This window comes from Osmerus eperlanus, chromosome 3, assembly GCF_963692335.1.
Source record: "Osmerus eperlanus chromosome 3, fOsmEpe2.1, whole genome shotgun sequence".
Taxonomy (NCBI): Eukaryota; Metazoa; Chordata; class Actinopteri; order Osmeriformes; family Osmeridae; genus Osmerus; species Osmerus eperlanus.
The window spans coordinates 10076762-10097008 of NC_085020.1; the positions used below are offsets into that span (position 1 = coordinate 10076762).

General features: G+C 42.5%; 5 protein-coding genes across 16 annotated transcripts in view; 2 read left to right on the plus strand and 3 right to left on the minus strand.

Annotated features, from left to right (window-relative positions):
* The first annotated feature begins 488 nt into the window (after positions 1–488).
* Positions 489–3515, plus strand: ube2al (ubiquitin conjugating enzyme E2 A, like). The gene is made up of 6 exons (XM_062457129.1): positions 489–674; positions 1419–1499; positions 1702–1727; positions 1862–1951; positions 2074–2162; positions 2655–3515. Exons 1-6 carry the CDS (start codon positions 631–633, stop codon positions 2781–2783), a joined length of 459 nt encoding a protein of 152 aa, XP_062313113.1. The 5' UTR covers positions 489–630; the 3' UTR covers positions 2784–3515.
* An 83-nt stretch (positions 3516–3598) lies between these two features.
* On the minus strand, positions 3599–6707 carry ing1 (inhibitor of growth family, member 1). The gene is made up of 4 exons (XM_062457145.1): positions 6555–6707; positions 5858–6021; positions 5423–5571; positions 3599–5301 (listed from the first exon to the last, which is right to left on the minus strand). Exons 2-4 carry the CDS (start codon positions 5994–5996, stop codon positions 4669–4671), a joined length of 921 nt encoding a protein of 306 aa, XP_062313129.1. The 5' UTR covers positions 5997–6021; positions 6555–6707; the 3' UTR covers positions 3599–4668.
* Positions 6708–7056: 349 nt separating this feature from the next.
* On the minus strand, positions 7057–10906 carry naxd (NAD(P)HX dehydratase). Of its 10 annotated transcripts, none has more exons than XM_062457135.1 (11): positions 10757–10906; positions 10568–10648; positions 9132–9264; positions 8945–8990; positions 8762–8850; positions 8433–8541; positions 8263–8313; positions 8068–8172; positions 7865–7985; positions 7622–7742; positions 7064–7467 (listed from the first exon to the last, which is right to left on the minus strand). In XM_062457135.1, exons 2-11 carry the CDS (start codon positions 10635–10637, stop codon positions 7305–7307), a joined length of 1008 nt encoding a protein of 335 aa, XP_062313119.1. In that variant the 5' UTR covers positions 10638–10648; positions 10757–10906; the 3' UTR covers positions 7064–7304. The 10 variants fall into 10 exon arrangements, with proteins under 10 accessions (XP_062313121.1, XP_062313118.1, XP_062313125.1 ...); XM_062457136.1 differs by having other exon boundaries at positions 10568–10645; positions 10757–10888; XM_062457143.1 differs by having other exon boundaries at positions 9215–9264; positions 10757–10883.
* A 216-nt stretch (positions 10907–11122) lies between these two features.
* Positions 11123–15521, plus strand: rab20 (RAB20, member RAS oncogene family). Its single transcript, XM_062457146.1, has 2 exons — positions 11123–11624; positions 14120–15521. The coding sequence occupies exons 1-2, from the start codon at positions 11435–11437 to the stop codon at positions 14734–14736; spliced, it is 807 nt and encodes a 268-aa protein (XP_062313130.1). The 5' UTR covers positions 11123–11434; the 3' UTR covers positions 14737–15521.
* col4a2 (collagen, type IV, alpha 2) overlaps positions 15456–20247 on the minus strand; it is a 51769-nt gene continuing 46977 nt past the window's right edge. For all 3 annotated transcript variants that reach the window (XM_062457131.1, XM_062457132.1, XM_062457130.1), the window contains 3 exons: positions 17581–17772; positions 17151–17437; positions 15456–16911 (listed from right to left, as the gene is read on the minus strand). In XM_062457131.1, the coding sequence (XP_062313115.1) occupies positions 16657–16911; positions 17151–17437; positions 17581–17772 (734 nt within the window). In that variant the 3' untranslated portion in view covers positions 15456–16656. The remainder of the gene's footprint in view (positions 16912–17150; positions 17438–17580; positions 17773–20247) is intronic.

Sequence of the window (20247 nt, forward strand, 5' to 3'; positions counted from 1 at the left end):
AATTTGCCCACGTCTGTATTAGACTACAACAAGTACAATAATTACTGAATAGTTCTACAATTAATAGTATACCACCATAAACACAGTAAACTTGTGTCAACCACAGACCACCCCACCTTCACGTGTATGTACACCCGATTGTCACCTGTCACCAGCTCAAACCACGGCCGACCTTGGTCGTTGGACACTGACCTCCCTGCAAAAATAGATACGTCACGATAACCACTCCCCCTCCGGTCTAAGAAAATAATTGTATTGGGATGAGAGCTGTGAAGTGTACAATGGTTGTATGTTCATATCCCTGCATATTATACACTATTATATTAAAGATGTCTAGAAACTACACCAACAATTCAAATAGGTCTGGGCTGAAATATAAAATTAGTTTGTGACATTTCTTTGGTCATTCACTGGAGTGCTGGCCCCTATTTGCAGAAGTGGTATGGCCGAATATACCGAGGGATTTACCACTTGCCAGGAGCTAAGGTAGAATCGCATTTTCCTGTTGTCGGGGGAAGGGGGAAGAGGAGCTAAATACTTTAGTAAACACTAGTTAGCTTCCAACAACAATTATCCCTAGCCATAAGTCCTTTGTCCTTAATAAAACAGTTATCCATCACACATTAGACAATGTCGACACCGGCAAGAAGACGGCTTATGAGAGACTTTAAGCGGTGAGTAGATCAAGAATGGTCGTGTCACTGTTAACGCTTGATGTTGGTTCGTGTGAAGCTAGCTCGTTGCTACACCGCCACTAGTGCTAGATAGCCGCTACAGCTATGGTTAAACACACAGTCGCTATCTAGTAAGTGCAGGCAGACTCAATTCACCGTCGAGTAACTTCAGACTCAATAAGTTAGTCAACATTCGCTAGATATCAAATGATTAGTGGAATGTGCCTTGTCTACTTGTCCTAGGACGATCACAGTACGATTATTTGCCACTGCAGCCAGGGCAAACCACCACCAGGCTAGCTCTACGTCTGACGACTTTTTAGCTGAACGAGCTAGCCTGGCTAGCTAGCACTGTACCTCTGGTGTTGAAATAATGGTCTGGTAATGTTGCGACATGGGAGGCTTTAAATTAGCTAGCTATCTAGCTAGTAGTTGGCGTTCTAGCCTAGCCCTTATCCACTGGCTGTAAACTACTGTATATATTAGCCACTAGTTAGATTTCATTGAATGTAGCTAGACTACATAGTCATACGTAAATAGTAGCGAACATGGCTAGTGCTACATTAAAAAGCAGATATAACTCCTACTGATGTAAACTTGCAATTGACGCTACCATACGACTAAACAAAATCTTAGCCTTTGGAAAGTTGATTAGAAATAAATAATGTAGTTACTCGCATGTACATGTAGCTAGCGAGCTGTTTGACACGTGGAACTGAGATTTCCAATGACCCCCCACTGCAGGCTACAGGAGGACCCACCGGCTGGTGTTAGCGGTGCCCCATCAGAAAACAACATCATGGTGTGGAATGCGGTCATTTTCGGGTAAGATGGCGAGGCATACTTGGTGTAAGGTCGAATAACTTGACTGTGGATTGCACCTTGGCTATTATACTGTACAGCATAGACAGTACGAATGCACAGGCACTAACTTGCTTCAATACTTGAAATATACGAATATTATGATACAACAGTCTTGCAAGTTATAACCAAACAGAAGTCTGAGTATCCTTTTCTCTGTTTACAGCCCCGAAGGGACACCTTTTGAGGACGGTAAGACTACAATACTTATTATTATCATACATACTACCTGAATACACGTGTGCTTAATGTACATGGATATGAACATTAATGGAGTACTATAGCACATTCTTTACTTGTTTTATGCTCCATCTTTTCTGTCACAGGGACATTCAAGCTTACTGTAGAGTTTACGGAAGAATACCCAAACAAGCCTCCAACAGTCAGATTTGTGTCAAAGATGTTTCATCCAAACGGTAATTTAACTGCTGTTATGCATTATATTTTATAATTTAAGAAGAGGAAGAACATCATGGTGTGTAGGAAGTAGGATTATGGTTTTCAATTGTGTTCTATGCATTCTGTGTTGTATTAACAGTTTATGCAGATGGCAGTATATGCTTGGATATCCTACAGAACCGATGGAGTCCAACCTATGATGTATCCTCCATTCTTACTTCTATCCAGGTAGGCTACGTTTAAAAGTTGTCTGGCCCCTTAGAAAAAGACTACTTGTAGTACCTGCAAAAGCCATTAATGTTACAAGTAAACGCTCAACCTAGTAGAAATTCATACTATTTAAGCACTGGTTAATAAGGGAGTCAGGTGGCTGAGCGGTTAGGGAATCGGGCTAGTAATCAGAAGGTTGCTGGTTCGATTCTCGGCTGTGCCAAATGACGTTGTGTCCTTGGGCAAGGCACTTCACCCTACTTGCCTCGGGGGGAATGTCCCTGTACTTACTGTAAGTCGCTCTGGATAAGAGCGTCTGCTAAATGACTAAATGTAATAAAGCATTGCTTTACAGTAGGACAGACTTACTAGAGCTCAGCCTCTAATCATGCCTATGGTCATTTATGCTTGGTAAACCTATCATATTTGTAGCTGTTTTGTATGTACATTGTTAGCATCTCTGTCCCTCCTGACCCCCATCCCTTATCACATCTCCCTACTTCATCCCAGTCCTTGCTGGATGAGCCCAACCCCAACAGCCCGGCCAACAGCCAGGCGGCCCAGCTGTATCAAGAGAACAAGAGGGAGTACGAGAAGCGTGTGTCAGCCATCGTAGAACAGAGCTGGAGGGACAGTTGACCACACACACACCTATAGCCTTTCCTGGCTCTGTTGCCCTCTGTCTCCAACTCTGCTGTGTGTAACGCGAGTTTTAGAGGAGTACATCTTAATTTGGATTTTTTTTTCCCAATCTCCCCCTTTCGAGATTTTAAGCTTTTTTTATGCACTTTACTTTTTCCCCTCTTCCCTGACTCGCTATATTTCTTTTTATTTTTTTTAAAGCCTTGGGTGATTTTTCTTTTTTATTTCTTTATATTCTCCCTTCTTGTGTTGGTCTATAATGGGACATTATGTGCTGAATCTCAATAGGGATGGATAATCTTCAATGACTTTGCCCCCTTTAAACTGTCAAGCTGAATGAAATGAGGTGGACTGATTTGTGTTATGTTTGGATGAAATATCAAATAATCATGATAATCTGATATATCTTTGTATGCCCTCCCACACCCTGTACCCCCCCCCCCCCATCCAGTATATCAATAGATACCCTGTCCAAGTGGCATTATTGGACTTTACCTTTATTCCCCAGAACACAAACTAGACCCGAACCACATGATTAACCCATGTTCTTGCTGTGTTGTGAGCTCTGTTACATGCATGACAGCAAGTGTTTCATGTTCTTGTTCTATTGTTCAGTCCTCATGTATATAGGAAACAAACACATTTATGTACAGATTTTGCACTGGTTGTCCACCATTTCTTTTTTCAGCACTTGTAAATAAAAAAGGCAAAGTCTTTACTATGAAAGGACCACTGTTGGTTGGTCATTTCTCATGTCGCAAACATTTTCTATAGTTTGTTAAGCTGGAACAACTACACATACAACAATCACATAACAAGAATTTATCAATACTTTATTGGCAAAGATCATACATAAACACATTACTTATACACAGAAACACATGACAACATTCATTGGAGACATGGATAGTCCAGCCATGATCCTGGGTGACACCTGATAGAACACGTGATGGGTTGCTGCTATGCTATTTTTGAGTGTGACAGTCTGGGTGCAGGCAGGTGGAGATGAAGTATGGAGAGGAACCCTTTGGCACTTGGGATTTCATAATAGACACATGGCTGGCAGGGCTCATGAATGTTATCAGAAGGAAGCGTAAGTCAGACTGCACAACATACATACAATTGTCACAATGCCAGGTGAAACATTTTACCATCTGAACAGCCATGGAAGCAGAATGAAGCAATTGTTTGGGTTAAGCACCTACTGTTAAGACTTGAACACAAACACTGCATGTTGAAGTCCCTGCAGCCTCAATTCATAATCTACTATCACAATATTTCAGTCGTCACTGCCCCAGGTCATAGGCATTTTGTTCAACACACTTAAAAAAACGTGTTAATCATTACATTTTCTAGTAGACTAATGCTGTTAGGCAGGTTTACAAAATTAATGGCACTTTAAGCATGGGGACAGTCACTAAACACAGGTCAAGTCTGAATTAATACAAATATGTTTAACATAATGTCTCCAAAGAGCAATTCTGTCTACCTGTATCTTTAAATAACTTCACACTCTTGATTTCAATGTTTTATTTGTTGAATGAAGCATGGTAACAGAATATGGCTAGTGGCAAGGATGCATGCATGATGTAGCAGTCAATATGAATCATAGGTGTGTAAGTGCAGGGCAGTTTTCTTTCATTCACGTGGGGTTGCATTGCATTTTGTTAACTAAACGTATGATGATGACCAGAGGGAAAACAATCTCAGTCACTGAATAGCAACTTCAGATGTACAAAAATAACATTTGTCAAGACGTCCCTCTCTTTTCCAATTCGTAACTTTTGTCATCCAACAGCATTGATAGTAAATTGGAGTAGAAAAATACAATAAACACAGAACTGACAAGACAACAGATTGTCCAAAGGCCCAGACAAAGTAGCTACCTGTTGTAGGCTTTCTCCTTTTTAGCCCTCTCCAGGGCCTTGTCCATGGTCTTCTCATTCTCCCCCCGACACTTGGGACAGAACCACTTCCCTTTGGGCTTGTGATGCAGTCCCACGCAGGAGAAGTGGAACCACTCTATTGGACACTCATCATTATCACAGCCAATCATTTCGCCGTACGACACTTGTTCACACAAGCAGTATGTGGGCTCATCTGGGTCGATAGGCAGGTCTGGCGGCGACACCTCCCTCTCTGACTTGCCCTTTGACCTCTTTTTCTTCTTGGCCGAGGTCTTGGCCCTCTTCTCCCTGGATGCCCCCATACCTGCCTCTTCGCTGGGATCCAGACCTCCGTAGCTCTCCCTGTTCTCGCCGTTCTTCTGCCGCCTGGACCGTTTACCGCTGGACTTGTCCACGCTGCCTGAACTCGGCGTGACTTCTTCACGGCGCTTGTCGTGGTGTCCTGCCTTGCCTGGGGTAATGGTGGCACAGGACGGTGACATCAAGGATGCCGTGGGAGTTGTTACAGATGTTGCCGTGGGGATGTTACTTTCAGGGGTCTCCTGGGTGGTGTGCAGGAGTTCCGAGTGCCAGTCCACCTGGCGGGACCTATTTTCTACCAGCTCCACCTGGGACAAGAGGACACACATGATATGACATCATCAAGGAGTGTGTTTGCACACCAAATGTAAATGTTGTGTCCTTACAGTCCATTCCTATGGTCAATAAGCCTAAACATATGTCACCTACCATCTGACCAGCAATCTGGATCTTCTCATCTCCCAGCTCCTGACTGCGGATCAGAGCTCTCTGAATAGCCAGCTGAAGTCGGCGGCGCTGCTGAGGGTCTGTCTCCCGACGGTAACGTTCATAGGCATCATCCAGCTCTTGCAGTACATCTGAGAAAAGAATGAAAGCGTCTGTGAGAACAGTACTGTCAAACAACCAGTTTATAGGGCTTTGTTTACGATAGAATAATGGGCAATTACATATTATTGCGTGTCTGTAAACCATTCGTCAAGACAGTTAGATTAATTCTGTATTTAGACCATCTCTAAACAATACCCTGAAATGGTACTGTACGTATGTACGTATATATGGCTAATTAAAAAAACGGTGTTTATACATTGGTAGCTAGATAACTGAACAGTTGTTGAGGTAGCACGGGTAGCTAACTTCAGTTACCTTGATATTTGGCATCGATTTCCTTCATTAGAGACACACTCCTCTGCAGGTCGAAAGGTAATGACTCGACCAAGTCCAGATATTCTTCCACATAGTTTGTGACGACGTGGACGGGGTCTCCATTTGCCGGGTTCAACATCTTCAGCCAGGGAGACCCGCAAAGCCTGACAACAGACACGATCAAACAAGGCCTATAATTTACAGTAAACACGGTGCTTGAACCAAGCACTGCATAACCATAAAACTGTAGCTAGCTACTAACACAACTACAGTGCCGGGGATCGGAACTGACATCTGAAGAGGTTGACTAGCCAATCTAGCTAGCTTGGTAGCAATCCATATAGCTAGCCATAGCCTAAACTGTGATCAAATTTACTTTAATTCCAAACAAGCAGCATACTGTAGGCCTAGCTAAAGTAACCAAACTCTAGTCTAAATATACCTTGCTAACAATCTAACCTTCATACAAATTTTGTGCGAAAATCCACTGCCCGTTGGTCATTAGAATAATGTTAACAAGCTTCCCAGCTAACGCGTTAGCTGGCACTAGAGTATTATCTTGCTAAGATAGCCTAGCTCTGGTTTGTTGGCTAGAAGTTAACGTTAGCTACTGACTGATTCAAGTAGCGTATGTCTGAACGGTAACGAAATAAATGCATGAAAGCCAAATGGTAGTTTGATATCTACCGATCGGTACCTTTCAAATAGTACTTCAAAGTTGTTTACAGCTACGAGACATCCAGTCCATAAATCCGGTGAAGGTGCATCAGCCCTGCGTCCCTCGTTCAGCGTGGACGGAGGATGGCACTAGTGGGTGACCAAGTACGCAAGCGCTGGAACTGGTTTGTTTATCCGATGTCTCCCTCTGGTGGTTGATGAAAAACAAAGAATGAAATGTCTGAAGTGCTGCAGTAATAAAGCTTGACATTAACCGTTTTATGGAAAATGAACTCCTGGTGAAATAATTTGACTGATGTCATAATTAAAGCAATACAACGTTTCACAGAAGACACTTTGAATGTGATCACCCGACGATAGCTATATTATGTTCATGATAAAGATTATGACAGTGCTTTGTGGAACATATTTGACAATCTCTGAAGTTTAACAATGAGAATTGTCAACAAAGACAGATCTGAAACACATTGCCAAGTGCTTATTGATACAGATTCACGCATTTGGGTAGGAGGAAAATAGCTTTATTTTGTTTTCCAAATTCAATTATATAAACAAAACAAAAAAAATAACAGAAACTTGCTCTGGGTTACATGTAAGAGCTGTGGCTTATGTTGTTAATTTAAACGATGTACCACTTTTTCTGATCAAGACTATTCTATTATCTGAACAGCGAGAATAGGTTTAGAGTTCCCATAGAAGGTGAGTGTGTGTTTGTTGTGCAGTGTATGGACGTATAAATGTGAGACTATACAGTATGTACACTGGACACTCAGTACTCTCCCTCAAAGAGAACTCTAAAGGCTGGGCTGATTTCCTTCAACATGTCTGAGGTGGTGGTGGAACGGCCATGTTTGAGGAAGGCCTGTCTGTTACACTGCCTGGTCAGAGTAGTGGCCCCCCATGCTGCCACAAGAGAAGGGCTGAATCTGGTGCTGAGGGGAGAGGGGCAGGGGAAGAAGAGAAAGGAAACATTAGAGAACCAGAAAGAAAAAATGAATTGATGCTGTTGCAAAATAGAATGTACATGTATTAAACAAGACACAAACAATTTCTAGCACTAAGTGCTCTGTCTTGTCAAAACTGTACCTTGTGGAAAGGTTTGCAGAATTGGCGTAGGCCCAGTGTGCCAGCACACCCAGTGACCCGGACAAGAGGTCCCCTTGGCCCCCACACCTCCTCCCACTGCCCTCCTGGCTGCATGAAATCACTAACCACACGTACACACACAGGACAGTGAGACCCTTACATAATTGTGTATGTACGTTTGAGGTTGTGAGGCAGTGTGTATGAAATGCAAGCGAGAGACTGCGTACGTATTGCACAACTGACCCTGGCTGCCGTCTGTGATGAGATCCTCCTCTCCTTTCAGCACCACTGTGAGGTTGCCCATAGCAACACTGAGTTGCCTGGCAGTCAACAGAAGATCACTGCCGTTTAGGGGCTGATGGATCTGTGAACACAAACATGTTTACCACAGAGATTTGCTTTTGCAAGGCCACTGCGATTGACTGAATCATGCTACCTTGACCCACCATAGCCTCGTACAGCCTGGTAAACTCCATGTAGTTGGGTGTGAGAATGCCCTTTTGGTAACCATGGATCACAGATGGATACTCAGTAACCAGCCACAGTCCATCCTGTTGGAGGCAAACACCTTCAATCAAACGCCTTAGATAACACATAGAAATGACCCCTTTTTTACAAGCAGGATTTGAAGGTGCACTTACTGCATCAATGATTATGGGGATATCTCTTGCCTTGGACTTTTCTATAACTTCCTAAATATGAAAGAAAACAGTTAGGGGCAATTTAACATATGATATTGAACATCTATCCTACAATTAAGTGTCATTTGACAGAAAAGAGTGTTCAGTATGTGCTTGAGTCAATCCCATACCCTGGCAGCGCTTAACAACATGGGATCCCTCCCCAGCCCTGGGCCCACCACCAGGGCATGCAATCTGGGCAGCCACTTCTCAATCTCCTCTACAACATTGGGACTGTCCCTGCAAACACACAGACGTACAGGCTTTACTTACAACTGCACTAAGAAACAAATGCATGCACACATTGCAGTGATACCCTCAATCATATTTGTTTGTTGTTGCACTAAATCGTGAAAAACTGTTCTAATTCAAGTGTGATTAAAATGGGGGCATTTGGACAAATGATCGTATTTTATCCATACCATATCCTGGCTGTCCCAGTGTTGTATAGCATACTTACAGGACAGGGTGGACTATGAGCTCTGGGCTGTAGGATTTGATGACAGTGGCAGCATCTTTGGAGCAGAATACATGAGACAGGTCAGCCCCCTGGAAGCACATAAAAAAAGAAGCAATTAGCAGAGTAACATGTTCAACGCATTATTCTAGATAAACATAACAGTGTGTGTATGTATGCACTTACGACTTTGAGTGCAGAGATGGCAGCAAAATATGGTGCACCTGTGTACCTTTATATGCCGTTTACATGAGAGGGGTTGGAGGAAAGATAAGCAAATAAGATGTCAGAAATATAAGATTGGGATTTTATTTAAGAAAAAAACTCAAGATGTATGTTATCTAATATTATTCTGAGATAAGACATAGCCTACTCTTGACAACCTCCGATAATCCCTATTCGACCGTCCTGGCCTTTGTGCTTTTTAGACGTCAATGGAGGAACTATACTCTTTACCAGTGGAAGAATTTCATCCATGCTTCTGTGTGGTGTGGACACCAAGGTGCCTGAGAAGAAAGGGAGTCATATGTTCAGAGGTTAGTGGAGGGTCAAATCTAGGTATCCGTTTTTGATGTAGACCCTCCATTTGGGAAATTAGACTCTTATCAAAGAGGCCTAGGCAGTGGCAATTTTAGACTCTTTTTAGGGGTGCTCAAATTTGATCTCAGCACCCTTAAAAATAATAATAAAAAATAAATGAATTATTATCTTAAATAAGTTTTAGTGCTCTAACGTAAGAGTTTGCAAACGTGTCTGTTAGTGACAGGCGACAAACAATTACAGGTTCAACAGGTTTAATATCCAGTGTCGCCTTGCACCTTTAACGTTGGTAGTCTGCCAGTAAAACCAAGAGAGAAGAAGTAGGTAGTTAATTTTAATGCCTCATATGAGTAATATTCTCATTGGGGGCTGAGCCCCCCTAAAGGTCTGATCCTAGAATCGCCCTGGGCCTAGGTAATAGGTTTCTGAAAAAAATGGTGGTTATTTCCATTTGTATAGACAAAAAATTGCTGATTGCCTCATCACTCCGTTTGACCGGATGGCCACACCTAGGAACCCTGGTGGTTCCAAACTTCTTCCATTTCACAATTACTGAGGCCACTTTGCCTCAACTGTGCAAACGCAGCGTGAATAAAACTTCCGGCGCCTCGCCTGATCACGCCGGTGGCGTGTCCCTATCCTTGCTTACTGTCTCATGATTTTCGGCGTCTGTCTCTGACGAGGGACAAGAAAACACGCAATTGCCTTGTCTTGTAACTTTTTTAGTAATTTCGTCCACTCTTGACGTCCCTCGCCATTAACTTTACACAGTAATGTCGAAATAGAGACTGTTGCCAGCTGCAGAGCCCTGTCCTTGTTGACTTCGTGATTGAAAACATTAGTTTCGCTTGGTTACCGTTCCTATTAGTTAGTGTAGCCTCGGAATGCAGTGGTTTATGAATCCTGTGGCTGGTCACATGCTAGCCTACAGTACAGAAGCCTCAGCTACTTCAAGCAGCGGGTCGTTTGAAATCCATTCCCAGGCAGGGGTCCTCTGTCGACCGGATTTTAGGCATAGCCTATACCTGCCATTGGGTATAACATAGGCATATAGCAACGCAATTGATTTAACGTCATATAAATAGTCGTTAGCAATAAGCTACCAGTAGTTTGATCAGATAATGGCGGTCTCTACTTTACCTTTCTCATTAATATAAACAAGTGTCACAGCAATCAACAAAAACATGGAGGAAACTGCCACTATCCAAGTCCCGTTGCATGCCGCCATAAGCGGTTTCTATTGCTGCTGGCTATTGAAACCGTTCTTACCTACACCAAATCTGCGAGTTATTGAAACGAAGGCACACAGATTTAAACGATTCAGCTTTTGTAGAATCATAAAGGCTGCTGCTGCAAAGACGGGATAACTAATTATTAGGGCGAAAAGGGGTGCGTTCCATTCGAGGTAGAAGATGTGTTCATCTAGCCTACAAATTAAAAGGATGTAACAATGTATACTTTATCACTTTCTCTGTAGCTTTCCTGTTGTTCTTTGGAAGCGCTGTTTTTTAAATGGATGTCCTCTCAAATACACAATCACGATGTTATTTCTATGGATTAGGGGGTGAACGAGGAAACAGTTTTCTGAAATGGAAGATTTCCCAGAACATGACGCGTGGTCACGTGGTCCTTAAAGATACAGATTAGTAAAATACATGATCAATTCTACACGTAGGCTATCACCCTATTTGATTTGAAATGAGCCAACATTGTTGCCGATGAGTAAAAATTAAAACTCAAGTCAAAACTCAATTATTCCAGCCTTATTTTTATTAAATGTGTGTTTAGTTCCACACTACAGCAACTTGTCATAACGCAACTGAAGTTCAACAAGTGGAACTGGATTCGAATGGACAGACCAACTCAAAAAGTGGGTGGACAGAACACCAGCTAAATCAAAAGGGGAAGTACCCATGTCATTTAGACATGGTGGCTTGCTAGCCAGCCCCTGACACGAATTAATTGTTTTGCGTTGTTGTCTGAGCTTATAGACAATATAGCCTACATTTAAAGTAACGTTAACAATCTAAACTAACATGTTTTTTTACTGGCGGCTTGCACACTCACTTTCCGAGGTTGCTATAGTAAGCTAAGGCTGAGAAAGAGGAGTGAGTTCGTATCACCGCAGGGAGAACCATGCCCGCGCTATCTAAGATGAAGAAGCCCGACGTTAAGGTTGTCATCCTGGGGGACATGAACGTCGGGAAAACGTCTCTTCTTCACAGGTACACGGAGAGGCGGTTTAAAGACACAATCAGCACGGTTGGAGGGGCTTTCTTTCTCAAACAGTGGGGACCCTACAACATCTCCATATGGGACACTGCAGGTAGTTATTGTTATAGAACAAGTTGCACAACTTTGATGAACATTCGTCTCCCATATTTTTGGCATCCTAAACATTTCAAGTGACGTTACCATATAGCTTTAGGCTAACCTTGGTGTAGCCTACACATATAATATGCCATCGATGTTCTGTACGTAGAGCCCGTGATTTTTGTGGAGGCGCAGTTGTACATGGTTAGTTTGGCTGAATAGGACAACAACAAATATTATCCATTTACATGAAGGCCTATCACATGCTGTGTTTCTTATTGTTGCCTATAGACGTTTGAAACCACAAAAATGCCAGTTAGGTTAGGCATTTGTTTTAAAAGAGTTAAAGTGTGAGTACAACTTTTTGGGGGGGAACACAGACCTATTCTGTATTGGCCATACTGGCATTCCATACTTGGGCTACTCAACCACAAAGAGAACTTGAGACATTGTTTGAAAGTAGAAGCAATGAGGGTTTTATGTGTTAACTAGGATTTACCCACGATTTATGCTATCACTAAGTCAATAGCCCCTTTCAACCCACATGGCCAAAAGTGACCTTTTATGATTTTCTGAAATACATTTCATTTGACATTTATATGAATTAAACTATGGCAAAGTGGCCCATGCCGGCCATAGACTAGGTCATAATAAGATAGACTAGTCATTATAAACTTTTGTCTAACACTAGTGGCAGGCATTTTTTTGTTTTGCTGTGAAATTGGCACTTTCGATCAGAACAACTACTTAAACAGGTTTATTGGCTGCTATTTGAACAGATTTCCAGCCCCTTCACATATTTGGTGTATTTGGCCTTGCTAGTAAGCTAGTAACCTATAATAACTTGTTATCTCAATTCAGTCTTTGGACTGGGCTAAACTTGATCAACATTTGTCAAATAACACAACAGGCCAGGACAGTAGTAGGCATACGCCTAGTCAATGCTTTTTTTGCTCAGTTTGCTCACATTACTATTGGGCCTAACCACATGGGAAACTATTAATGTTAACCACATGGGAAACTATTGGGCCTAACCACATAGCCTAGTGAGTGAGTACACCCATAGGTTCATTGGCGTCAGTCAGTGGCCATGTTGGTGAGAGATTGAATAATAGTAAGAGAGATAAAGGAGAACTGAGTCACCAGAGCAACATTTGCCGTCTGTGCTCCACATCCCCCTGACCTGCTAGATGCTGCTAGCACTTTTGCCTACTTCACTGCTCTTAACATTAACATAGCATACAGACACTGGGTCAAAGCACAATAGGCAAGCTCTCTGAGTGAACCAGTCAAAGGCTCATGTCCTGTTGTTATCTAGCCACTAGTCTTACATCCACTTATTGTGTTAGTTCCTTATTGTAAATTAACATAAATGTTACCAGTGTCATAGTAAATTGTTGTTTTGAATTTTTTTGTTAACCTAAGTCGGGAGTCGGGTGGCTGAGCGGTGAGGGAATCGACCTAGTCGAATCGACCTAGTAATCTGAAGGTTGCCAGTTCGATTCCCGGCCGTGCCAAATGACGTTGTGTCCTTGGGCAAGGCACTTCACCCTACTTGCCTCGGGGGGAATGTCCCTGTACTTACTGTAAGTCGCTCTGGATAAGAGCGTCTGCTAAATGACTAAAATGTAAAATGTAAACCTGTACTTGGGCCCAACTTGTGTAATATACAGTATGTCCTGTGCCATCAGTCCTGTGATCCAATCAATGATGTTGACTCTCTCTCAGCTGATTGGGTCAGCAGATGTCACATGATCAGTCACATGACAAGACTATGCTCGTCACCAGAGCAACATTTCCTGTCTTTTCCATTTCCGTAGTTTCACCAGTGCTTATTTACTGAGAAGGGATGAGGTTTTGAGGAGTGTTTTTCTGGCTTGCTGACCCTGTCTTATTCTGTTGATGACACTGCAATACTGAATTACAGCTAATGACTCTAACCATGGGTCACATCCTAGCTTTACACACAACTTCTCAGCCTCACATAACCTCAAAGCTCACAAATTCCCACAAACGATTAGCTTCGCATCTTTCTGGCTTATCCTTCTTGATTAGACTGGGTTTACATTTTAAACTGGTCCTAAACATTTAAATGATTCAATTGCATTGGGACCTGTGAACCTGTGAATTAGATTTTGGACAATGTCCCATGTACCTTGGGAATTCTGTATACTATGGCTGCTGTAAACAGCAAGAACAATGGTTTCTCTGAGTTGGTCTTCCTCCAGACTAGACTGGTCTCTTCTGACACGAGGTCACTACAGACCTCAGAAACAATGACTTCCTCTGTTTGAACCACTGGCTCCACACGGCATATTCTTTCTGTATTTCTGCATTTGGCCTGTTTCATTCCACCTCAAATGTTCGTTATTATGTCTACATTATTAACATGAAAATCTTTCACAAGTATGGATCTAAATAGATACTTAATGTAAACCCTTGTATAACCTTTTGCATGGAAGAATAATACAGTACATTGGCATTTTTCTGTGTGTTTTCGTGTCCCAGGTCGAGAGCAGTTCCACGGCCTGGGCTCGATGTACTGTCGCGGTGCAGCAGCCGTCATATTGACATACGATGTTACCAACTGGCAGAGCCTGGCCGAATTAGAGGAGCGCTTCCTCTCGCTCACAGACACCGCCAACCACGACTGCCTCTATGCCATTGTAGGAAACAAAGCCGACCTCACCGACCCCAGGGCCAAGTTTGTACAGGCCACAGATGGCAGGAGGGAGGGTCAGGACCAGGGGGGGGAGGCTGGGGAGATGGACCCCAGGGTTCCCTCTGCATGTCCCACCCCTCCAGCCTCCCCTCCCTCCTCCCCTGCCTCCCTCTCAGGTGTGGCGGGCCACGAGCAGGTGAGCCGGGATGACGCCCTGGCTTTGTATGGAAGGGTTCTGCGCTATAAAGGCCTGGATGAAAAGACCAGCCTGCCTGCGGAAAAGATGTGTTTTGAAACCAGTGCCAAGACTGGTTACAATGTAGACTTGCTGTTTGAGACACTGTTTGACCTGGTGCTGCCCTCCATTCTGAGGAAGAGAAACGAGGCTCAGGTATCGCCCACCGTCGACCTGGAGGACTCCGGTGGTTCCAACAGCAAGAGAGCAAGGACGTCCTGCTGCTAGTGACATCCCACATTAATCTCCAGAGGTTTTGGGACTGTCAGGAAAGGGAGACTCTGCAGTCTAGAAATGCATCCTGCTTTCCACCCTACCTAGAGGGAATGATCTCCAAAATTACATGACTGGGACAACAGACAAGCTACTTCTCGACAGCACTATTTGAAATCCAGTCCTATCTGATCAGTGATTACTCCATTGGCAGGATGGATGCAGAATGCACCAGAGAGAGGCTGTTTCCTTGGACTGAGAAGAGAGTGAAATCTGTTAGGCTTTCTGAAGATTTGCCAATTTTTATAAAATTACAGACCAATCAAACACAATCAAAGCAACATATTTAGTTAATGTTCAGCACTAAAATGTGTTTAAAGGGGAATGGGAAATATGCTACTGATACATGTGTAAGAATGACGCATATAAAATGAAGTCACTAAAGTTTGTTGATGTTGTGAGGTCTTTAAATGAGAATGTTATAGGTTCCTTTGTAACCCTAATTGCACATGGTTCTGTTACTTTGGTCAGCACACTTAAGAGTCCTATTTTCTGGATGAGTAAATGCATACCAATCATGATTTATTGTATTGATTCCTTTTATACATTTATTTTACAGCTAATCTGCAAAGTTTGCAATGTTTGAATCATATTGTCATGTCTTATTATCACAGATTCATAATAAAGGTTTTTAAGTGACGTTTCATTTGTTCAATAAGGAGATGAAAAGTGAATCAAAATACCCAAACAACATTTAATTATTCATAAACATACATTTATTTTGTTATTGTTAAATTACTGTAAAACGTCAATGGATTCATAGCACTATGGGAATTAAACAATATTTCATGAAACAAAGGGCATGTGAATCTGCTCGGTACAACACTGTACTTGTACATAAGTGTTAAAAGCTATATAGAGTAAAATATGTAAACTCAATTTTTAAGTGGCACAATTCAACAACTTCTGACGCTTTAGAAAAGTATGCTGAACTGGATCAGGGCTGCTGACAAAGCAAAGCACAGATTTAATCACAAATCGGAGATTAGACCTTTGATCAGGCTTGTTTACACTCTCGTGTGCTGTTTCAGCTCTCACTGTTTGTAGAAGACGAGTTTCAAACGGGACAGAAGTCATGTGGTGTATGTTTGTGGGCAGGACTGGGTCTCATGAACGTTTCTAGTTCTGAACATGAAAATAAAATCAAGTTCATTTCGAATATATAAATACAGGACAATCAGTGCATTTTGCATGTGAAAAACAAACGTATATATGCCAAGGTTACAAAGTTAAGATCAGTGTATCTTTTTGAGAGTTCTTCCTGCTTCAAGTGATTATAAACAAACAAAAGGATGCAGTTTGTTAGTGGTATTGTCTAATGCATTACACCTGAAGAAAACATCAGCATACTATATAAAAGAGTAGTGTTCAAAGCAGTGCACACGCATGGGCATCTTTGGTTTATTCAGCTGTATGTTCTAAATGTGATCAGTTAAACATTGTTGGTGAATAACATAGTTGCTGAGGTAATAAGTTAGAAGGTAAGCACCATCTCAAACATATATAAAAATAAAAAAAATGGCAAAAACATTAATCTTGTATTGCTGTTGTTGCCTTCATGTTGGGAGTTTTTATCTGCAGGGGACTAAGGCTCTGCAAGCCTCATCACTTACACAGTCCTGGGGTCTACATGCAGTGTTGGAGGAGCAGGGTGGAAGTTTTCCCCAGTCACTGACCTCAGCCCAGCTTTCAGACCTCCCTCTGATTGATAGGCACCGATCTAGGATCTGATTTAATCCTAACAAACTAATCCCTAGGGCAAAAACCTGCCCAGAAGGACACACTGTCACAAGTAATCATATCACTAAGGTTCTCTCACAGCGGCTGACATCACAGGGTCAAATGTTTAGATAGGAGGTGCGGATGAGTCTTAGGTCACAGGTTCTTCATGCAGACCTGGCAACGGCTGATTCGGGACAGCAGCTGGCCCGCTTTTAAGGTCTCAGGGGCTGGTTTCTCCTGGAAGGACTGGTGTATGGAGGTCAGCCAGAAGCTCTGCTTGTTGGCAAAGTAATGACAGGTGCCCTTGGCACCGTTACACTCGATGAACGGCGTGGTGCGGAAGTCCTCCAGGCAGGAGCCAGGAGATGACAGGGACTGGCCTCCACCCTGGTTACCTGACGCTGTGTGCTGGGAGGGGAAAGTGGGGTTCATGAGATGGATGAAGGGGCGATAGAATAAGGAGAGAGAGAGGAAGTTGAATAAGAACAAACATGTGGCATAAGAAACCATGGACACACCAGTATTACTGTAAACACCAGTCAAGTTGTGCATGTGCTATTCAGTAGATGTCTAGAGTCTTTGCTGAAGTCAGCTAGTCATTTTTGAAGTCATTTTTGTTCCTTCCATACAGGAAGCAGAAAACGTACCAATACGAAGGAGTAGCCAATCCAAAGGCTGCGCCAGCCCACAGGGCATTGTGGGATGGTGATGTCCTGGCTGTGGACAGCAATGGCGACCGACGGCGCTTCGCACACTGTACAGCGGCTGATATAAGGCTTGATCTCCTCCTCCTCCACCGGCATCATGGGCAGAGGCGCGGTGGTGGACAGCCAATAGGATTTGTCGTTGCGGCTGGCGTAATAGCATACGTCTCCAGGGTTACAGTACAGGAAGGGCATGGTGTTAAACCGAGGCAAGCAGGAGCCAGCCAAACCTGAAATTGAATCAAGCAATCACTGAATCATTTGATTTAATCAAGATAATAAAATGATACAATCTGAATAGGTATGAGTTGCAATCTGATATAAGACAATGGCCTTTGTCATGCGTTGGTGTATGTGTGTGTTCCTGACTAACCCAGGTCCTGATTGTGGGCCTGCTCCTGGCCTTCGAAGTATAGAAGGCTGTACCCATCCCACAGCTTGGCCATGCCGTCCGGACACATAGTTGTCGTATCTGATTGGCTGTGCTTCACCAGCAGGTAACCAACACTCACGCTGCGACCAGGCATGCCGGGTAACCCAGTCATACCAGGGATGCCACGGTAACCTGAAGATGAGAAAGGAGTTTGTGTGTCTCTCAAAAGGTTCATTTGGATTTTAAAGCTATCCTCAGCAGACCCGGGTCATATACAGAGATAAATAAATCATAAAAATAAACTAGAGAGGGTACAATTTCTGGGGAAATTGTAGGGTGTGCTTGCTTGCTTGCGTCAGTTGCACAGGGGTCCGTTTTTTTATGACATTTTTACAACTGATATTTGGTATATTTTATATAAAAATGCATAGGGCCTACTTATAATTTATAGGCTAAAGATTACATAGATTTAAAAGCATCTTTTTTTGATGCTCAGAACTGCTCTTTTTCAGAGCTCCTATCAAATTGGGAGCCTATCAATTTGACGTGTGAGCGTATTCTTTTGTTTTCTGATTGATTATTTACAACTCAAAATACGAGTGAAGTGTAGAATGAAATATGATGTCTTCTCATTTCCCCTGCAAGAGGCAGCCTCATAGCTGAATCAACGAATACATTTGGCAGACCGGTGTAAAAAATGACCTAATCTCTATGACTTAAAAGTCCTTTTAAGTTTTCCCTTCTCGTGATATTGCAGGCATGTAGCCTACTCATATTGCATTCATTCATGAATAAAGAACCCCCTTTGAAGATTATTCTACGACGTTACCGTGGAGTCAGGTGGCTGAGCGGTGAGGGAGTCGGGCTAGTAATCTGAAGGTTGCCAGTTCGATTTCCGGCCGTGCCAAATGACGTTGTGTCCTTGGGCAAGGCACTTCACCCTACTTACTTCGGGGGGAATGTCCCTGTACTTACTGTAAGTCGCTCTGGATAAGAGCGTCTGCTAAATGACTAAACGTAACGTTACCGGCAGTAGAAGATGGAATCGCGATTCAAACAGTACCATCTGCTAACTGAAAATATGCCCCCAAAAACGTAAATAAGCTTGACATTTATTTAGTGGAAAATCGCTCATTCATAAAAAAGCTCACTGGTAGCGATCATTGTCAGTAACAACGCAAAATGCGATATAGCCCTGTGTGGAGAAGCTGCCCCGGTAAATTCTACTACAGTACAGTACTAGACTACTGCTGTGTTCGTCTTAGTAGCGATTGCGTTGGTTGAATTCGATTTAACGTTCCGTTGTACGGTTTAGGCTGAAATTAATTATTCATTTTTATTAATTATTTTCTTGAACAGATTGACAAACTTTAGTCTGTGGCAATGAAGTTCAGATTAGTAGTCAGATAGTTTCACCTATTGAAAGACTTGATTTAAGTAAGGGGAGTGCCGAACATGTTCTGTCGCCGTTTGACTTCCTAAACAGCTGTGTAGATGTTTTGTAGTGTGTCTCGCATAGGCTACAGCATTGCAGTGAGCAACACTGGTTTGAAACCACAGGTAATGATAATGTCACCAACAAATCGTTTACTTGTAATGTAATGTCATAATAAATCCTACAACGAAAATGTATTTGTGAGGAATGTTTATTTTAACGATTGAAAACAGATGCATCATAGACCACTGTAGTATGTGTTGCCCGGGCAACAGAGGCTAATGTCATGATACTAATGCTTCAGTGAAATAGTAGACTACCGTTTCCGAAAGTAGATGTGGGCCTACTTCCTTAATAATATCAGCTAATATTGTACATTACATTTCACAATTGTGTTTCACATCACAAAGTAAAATGAGTAAATAGTTATCACCCTGGCCTCTTTACCTGTGGCGTTTCTGCAGCTGCCTTGCAGTAAAGCTATAGTTAGCCTAGCTATCCCCCAAGTTAACAGATGCGAAACGACTGTTCTGCTACAGGTAGTCCCGCGTGTTTTCGTGACGTTAGTGATGTAGTGACGTTAGTAACGTCAGTGACTGTGGCTAGCAAATTAGCCACCGTTAGCTTCACTTTTCGCCACAAAAACTTAACTTGAGCCTAAACCATGCAACGGAACGTAAATCCCAATAGAAGCAACTCAATCGCTACCAAGACGAAACTTTTGACACCTAGATTGTCTATGTAGGCCAAATATTGACTGAGTTTTAGGGGGGCGAAAATAAACAATAACTAGAAAAGGCTGTTCCTGCGAAACAGCAGTGAGAATGCTGAAAACCTGAATGGGGATAGCTGACCATGCTAAAAAAGCTGAAAATAGTGAAAATTTAGTAGAAAGTTATAAGCTGAAGCTTCAAAGCAACCGAAAGGTATTTTTGAAAGGGGCTGGAGCAGCATTCCAACAATGATTTGAAAGGATTTACCATTACTTTTAAAGGGAGAATAATTTGCACAAAAACCTTTATATTTTAAAAAGTATAAAAGTGAGAAATGAGAAAATACCCGCAAGCTGAAATGAATTTCAAAAATGTGTGAGTGACACAAAAGAGGCAGTGTGGAAGCTGAACTGCATCATCTGCATCATCTTAACAAAGCTAAGAGCTAAAATAGCCTACAATGCGGGAGAAGCTGAAAGCTGAACTGTTAAACAGAAGAAGTAGGCTAGCTAGTCGGAA